The sequence below is a fragment of the Colletes latitarsis genome, chromosome 14 (assembly GCF_051014445.1).
Source record: "Colletes latitarsis isolate SP2378_abdomen chromosome 14, iyColLati1, whole genome shotgun sequence".
Lineage (NCBI taxonomy): Eukaryota > Metazoa > Arthropoda > Insecta > Hymenoptera > Colletidae > Colletes > Colletes latitarsis.
Genome location: NC_135147.1, coordinates 18,450,059 through 18,456,123, shown reverse-complemented (window position 1 = coordinate 18,456,123; position 6,065 = coordinate 18,450,059). Strand labels below are relative to the sequence as shown.

Genomic DNA, 6,065 nt, shown 5'->3' with positions numbered 1-6,065 from the left:
CTTTGCGCTAGGTCATGAAACGTTTCTTTATCACGTTATGCAATGTACCTGCACAGTTCGTAAAAATCTTTTGTTCAATGAATGCATGTTATGTAGTTTTATAAAATGTATTCTATTAAATGCGAATAGAAAGGAAATATGCTTGTAATGTTAATTTTATATGAAACACAAACTGCAAATATGAGACTACGAACAAAAGAAAAATCGATAACTGTTATTTTGTATAAATAAATGTAATATTTAATCATGTAATGAGTGTAACAAATAAATTGATTAAGTTTTTATTAATAATTATTTACGGAATAACATATTTAATTTCTCAATGTATTTGTACTTTTGCATTAAAATTTTATTTTCCATGCTACCTACCCGTGTTTTCTTTCCTCAGAGAATAATGTGCATGTGTAAGCAATTGTTTCCATAGTTACAACATGGATGTTTCATCAAAACATTTTGTGTTGTATATATTAGATAGTTAAGTAGTTAAAATTTTGTCTGAATACTCATTTATCGTGAATAAAGAGGTGTTATTATCAGAAACATGAGTACTTTCATACAAAATGTGCATATAAAAGATGGAGAATATACAAAGACAATTTATACAATGGTAGAATACATATTTATTGCTTGATAATTAAAATTTTTAAAAACAAAAATAGAAATATTTACTTGAATATTCTTCTTTATAAGCACCAATGTTCCAACAATGTATCCTATTTAAAATTAAATACGATAAATTTCAAACACAATTTTTTTGTGTGTTGATAAAACAAAAAGTATTTATTTTTCAGATTAAAGAACAAAGATATGCAGAAACAATAAAAGTTTTAATTACGCTTCTAGATTCCTACACTTCTGTATGTAACATTTTATTAAAATAACATGTTTTTTATTTAATTTGATAGAAATAATTTTGGTATATTATATACATTCCATAAATTATTTTACAGTCCAGGCCTTGTTTGTCTCTTCTTGCTCATTGTTATTTTTATACACAAGATTTTATAGCATCTGCACAATGTTATGAGAAATTAGTTCAATTGTGTCCAGATGAAAATATATACAAATTATACCATGCTCAATCTTTACATCAAGCATGTATGTACCAAGAGGCTTGGACAATATGTTCCAATATTGTAAATCAAAGTAATCTGGAATTTAAAGTAAAAAAACTACAGGCAGCAATAAAATATGGGCAAGAGGATATGGTGGCTGCAAAAAATCTTGTTGATCAATGTCAAACAGATGATGTTGACACAGAAATTAATTTAGGATGTCTTTTATATAAGGTATTAAAGTAGGACAAAAATTTGCTGAGAAAAGATTTATATATTCCTTATCTCTTTTCCTATTAGGAAGAGCAGTATGAACAAGCTTTGAAAAGATTTTCAAATGCATTACAAATTGCTGGTTTTAAACCCCATTTATCATACAATGTAGCACTTTGTTACTTCAAATTAAAAGAATTTGCTGCATCATTAAAACATATTGGTAACATTTACATTATTATTATGTCTAAAGTACCGAAAATTACATTTATTTAATATGGATTATATTATATATTACGTTAGCTGACATTATTGAACAAGGGATAAAAGAACACCCAGAATTAGGAGTAGGAATGACTACAGAAGGTATAGAAGTACGCAGTGTTGGAAATACATTAACACTTCATGAAACAGCTTTAACAGAGGCATTCAACTTGAAAGCAGCAATTGAATATCAATTACAAAATTGTAATTATGTGTAGAAAATTGTAATTATTTATTGCGTCTAATATTTTTTATAATTCTTATTTGGTGTTTTTAGACGAAGCGGCAAAAGAAGCATTAACGGATATGCCTCCTAGATCCGAAGAAGAACTTGATGCGGTTACTTTACACAATCAAGCCTTAATAAATATGGACACAAAACCAAGCGAAGGATTTGAAAAACTTCAATTTTTATTGCAACAAAATCCATTTCCGCCTGAAACATTTGCTAATTTATTGCTATTATATTGTAAATATCAATATTATGATTTAGCAGCTGATGTTTTAGCTGAAAATGTGCACTTAACCTATAAGTATTTAACACCAGTAAGTATGGTTTTTATTATTACAATATTACACGTACTGTAAATGCACCTGTCACGCATCATCTACTAGAAATAGTACTTGTGATTTAAGAAATTATAAAAGTAATATAAGAAATAGCTTTGAATTCTATCAAAATTGTACTATTTTTCATCGATCAGGATATTTACTTTTTGAATGTTTACATTTTTTTGTACGTTTTTCTAAACTTTCTGAACGCCTTCGTTTATGAGTTTTCACATCATGACTAGAAGAACTTTCATTAGAACATTCGTCGTTAGAAGAACTATCATATTTCTTCTTTTTCTTTTTTTGATCTTTGGAATGTTTTTTCTTCTTTTTCTTAACTACTTCCTTTTCATCAGAATCGATATCATCTGTGTCTTGTTTGTGTTTTTTAGCTTTCTGTTTTTTCTTTGCTTTCTTCTGCTTACGTTTCTTTTCCTTCTCGCTTGTTTCAACTTGTGGAATTTGAGGGACTTGTGGGACTTGTGGCTGAACAACCTCCTCCTCAACCTCTGGGATCAATTCATATTTTTTCCCATCGGGGGACATAAAGCAATCATTGGATAAATGACCAGCTGTTCCACATTTTGTGCATGTAGTATTAAGAACTGCTTCTAGATGTATAACTTTACGTTCATATTTCCCTATAGTTTTTTTCTTTTGCATATCTCTTTGTAAATCTACTCCATTAGGATCTAAGTCTGTACCATTCCCTTGATTTACATATTTCATAGATAATCCTATTTTACCATCATCTCCTACAGAAATAACTTTGCACCATACTCGTTCTCCCCTTTGCAAAATTTCTGCAACATTGTCAACATGAGCAGAGCTTACCTAAAAAGATTTTATAAATATAAATTTTTTAAATTCCATAATATAAATAAGTGGTTTAACCTCTTTTTTTTACAAATATGTTGTCTCGCTACCTGTGATTTGTGAATTAATCCCTGTGCCGAACAGCCGGGAATTCTAACGAAAGCTCCATAATTTTGTATGGACGCAATTTCACCAAGAAATATTTGATTTATCTTACAGTTTACCATTTTTATAAATGGTAAATATTTTAAACAAAAATACTTTTGTTCACGAGTTATACAATTATCGTATTCGTATTAAAACTAATAATAAATCCGTGACAAGAAAGCTTAACGTGAAGGTTAAGTTGACCAACAACATCTAAGTACAGGACTGTAACAATCGCAAGCTAATGGGGGGGAGGTTCAAACGAAAGAACTTTTATAAAGAATGTTATAAAATGCATCGAAATTAAAAATTAAATATTAATACTTTTGAATGCATTAATATTAACGTTACTTAATTTTTAGTATTTATATGATTTTTTGGATGCATTAATTACACAACAAACTTCGCCCGAAGAAGCATATCGCAAATTTGACGATCTTGGTAACAAACACATGGAGGTATTGAGAAAAGCGACAAAACGAGTTCAAGAAGCAAGATTAAATCACGATGATAATGCTGTTAAAAAAGCAGTAAATGATTATGAGGAAGCTTTGGAGAAATATGTGCCCGTTTTAATGGCACAAGCTAAAATCTATTGGGAACTCGGAAATTATACGCAGGTCGAAAAAATTTTTAGAAAAAGTGTAGAATTTTGCAATGAACATGATGTATGGAAATTAAACGTTGCTCATACCCTATTTATGCAAGAAAACAAATTTAAAGAGGCAACGGGCTTCTACGAACCAATTGTCAGAAAAAAATATGACAATGTCAGTTGCTATTTTATTTTTTGTATTTTTATTGTAATTTGTAAATTATTCATTACGCAATTTTGAACGAAATTTCAGATTTTGGATGTAAGCGCTATAGTACTCGCTAATTTATGTGTAAGTTATATTATGACGACGCAAAATGCAGAAGCTGAAGGATTAATAAAGAAAATAGAGAAAGAAGAACAGGCGGTATCGCGAGAGGATCAAGATAAAAAATTGTTTCATTTGTGCATTGTAAATTTAGTAATTGGTACATTATACTGTTCTAAGGGAAATTACGAGTTTGGAATATCTAGAGTAATGAAAAGTCTCGAACCTTATAATAAAAAGTTAGGAACAGATACTTGGTTTTATGCGAAGAGATGTTTTCTGTCTCTTTTAGAACAGTTGGCTAAACAATTGGTAGTTTTAAAAGATACTACGTTACAAGAATGTATACAATTTTTAGAACACTGTGAAGGTATGGGTGTTTTTGTCATATCACGTTATGTTTCCGTGTTATAGACAGCTGTTTTTATTACTTTCATTTTTAGTTTACGGAAGGGACGTGAGAACGGTAGTAGAACAACCCATCGACATGCAAGATATGCTTTCCATTACTCCAGAGGGTAAACAAACGGTCGTCTATGAAGCGCGTTACTTGAAAGCTTTATTTTTAAAACTACAAATGTCTTAAATTATAATACATATGTACGATGTATATAAAATTATTTTATGAAATATGTATTAAAAATGTGTAATTTAAAATACTAAATAAAGAAATGGTAATTATTTCGAATCGTGGTTGCCTCACCGATTTGGACGATATCGCAATATGTTACCGCTCGACCTTATTTTCTGAGATATTCATAAAAACTATACATGTATAGTTTCCATTATGCTTCGTCCTATTATTAAATGTTTTAAAGATTAGACACCCTATATCACTACGGACCTGATAACTACGCGTCATTGATACATAAATGAAAAATGGTGGTTGACATGGAGTTACAGGAAGCTAAGGATTATGTCCTTCAGCTTATGAAAGAGAAAGATAATATTGAATCGGAGTTGAAAGCATTAAAGGAAATCTTAGATTCCGTATGTATATCGAAATACTTTATAAATTCGTAATGAACATTTGCCTAACCTTGTTATTGAAAATGAATACAAATACAGCATGATCTGTCAAATTTTTGAATATATAATGATGTGTTGACATTAATTACAGAACCATGTTGGAATGGATGATAGTTTGGTCGACTCTGAAGGATATCCGCGACAGGATATCGACGTTTACCAAGTCAGACATGCAAGGCACAAAATAATATGTGCGTTTTTTTATTATATTAATTTTTTGTAAGAATTTTAATAACTTGATCTTGTTAAACGACTAGGTCTTAAAAATGATCACACTGCACTAATGAATAAAATAGAGGAGGGTTTGCACAAGGTGCATGCTTTGGCTGGAAATCAAGCAGAAAGTTCCACTGTAGCTGCAACAAGCGATGTTCAAGATACTATACAATTGGAGCCTTTTCTGAGAGTAAATTTAGTAACACCAGGTTCACCAGCTGAGTTAGCAGTAAGATATCAAATTTTATAATACTGAGAAAATTGTAAATGATTATACATTCAGGACACTAAATTTTACAGGGGATTCAAGTTAATGACCTTATATTGAAATTTGGTTGCATCGATTATCGGAATTATAAATCGTTAAATGATATTGGTACTTTGGTACAAAACAGCAAGAATAAGTCGGTGAATATACTAGTTAAACGTGGCTCTAATACAGTACCTTTGACTTTGGTTCCACGTCGTTGGCTTGGCAATGGCCTTCTGGGATGTAATGTAATGTCTATAGAGACAGTTGAGAGATAAATCTTTTAAAAGAAGTACAGTAGTGCCCACTTAAGTGACCACGCTCGGGACCGGCCGCGGTCACTTATGTGGGTATGGTTGCTTCTCAGAATGCAACGGAAATAAGGAAAGAGGATAAGTGCGAGTGAGATACAATAGCTGGCACCCGAAACCATATTTACAATGTACCGATAACGACTGGCGTCAAGTTACGCTCGACACGCTCGATGTTCGAAGCCGCTTGGCTCCTAAGAAATGGTGGGGATAACCGCGGACACTTAAGTGAACAAAAATGCGATCATTTAAGTGGGCACTACTGTACTCGTTTATAAATACAGATTATTTTTGTGTATGTTAAGGAATAAAGAAATATTTATAAATTATTGTATTCAATATGGTTTTT

The 6,065-nt window shown here is 30.9% G+C and overlaps 3 protein-coding genes across 4 annotated transcripts; 2 read left to right on the top strand and 1 right to left on the bottom strand.

Annotated features, from left to right (window-relative positions):
• The first annotated feature begins 440 nt into the window (after nucleotides 1-440).
• Nucleotides 441-4,722, top strand: Ttc30 (tetratricopeptide repeat domain 30). Of its 2 annotated transcripts, XM_076782273.1 has the most exons (9): nucleotides 441-607; nucleotides 792-857; nucleotides 951-1,289; nucleotides 1,356-1,491; nucleotides 1,572-1,736; nucleotides 1,810-2,078; nucleotides 3,410-3,817; nucleotides 3,896-4,280; nucleotides 4,354-4,722. In XM_076782273.1, the coding sequence occupies exons 1-9, from the start codon at nucleotides 542-544 to the stop codon at nucleotides 4,494-4,496; spliced, it is 1,977 nt and encodes a 658-aa protein (XP_076638388.1). In that variant the 5' UTR covers nucleotides 441-541; the 3' UTR covers nucleotides 4,497-4,722. The 2 variants fall into 2 exon arrangements, with proteins under 2 accessions (XP_076638388.1, XP_076638387.1); XM_076782272.1 differs by lacking the exon at nucleotides 441-607 and having other exon boundaries at nucleotides 635-857.
• LOC143350279 (zinc finger CCHC domain-containing protein 17) lies at nucleotides 738-3,586 on the bottom strand. The gene is made up of 2 exons (XM_076782275.1): nucleotides 3,011-3,586; nucleotides 738-2,918 (listed from the first exon to the last, which is right to left on the bottom strand). The coding sequence occupies exons 1-2, from the start codon at nucleotides 3,125-3,127 to the stop codon at nucleotides 2,226-2,228; spliced, it is 810 nt and encodes a 269-aa protein (XP_076638390.1). The 5' UTR covers nucleotides 3,128-3,586; the 3' UTR covers nucleotides 738-2,225.
• Nucleotides 4,723-4,746: 24 nt separating the features above from the next.
• Nucleotides 4,747-6,055, top strand: LOC143350280 (26S proteasome non-ATPase regulatory subunit 9). Its single transcript, XM_076782276.1, has 4 exons — nucleotides 4,747-4,900; nucleotides 5,031-5,130; nucleotides 5,197-5,384; nucleotides 5,456-6,055. Exons 1-4 carry the CDS (start codon nucleotides 4,790-4,792, stop codon nucleotides 5,681-5,683), a joined length of 627 nt encoding a protein of 208 aa, XP_076638391.1. The 5' UTR covers nucleotides 4,747-4,789; the 3' UTR covers nucleotides 5,684-6,055.
• Nucleotides 6,056-6,065: the final 10 nt, after the last annotated feature.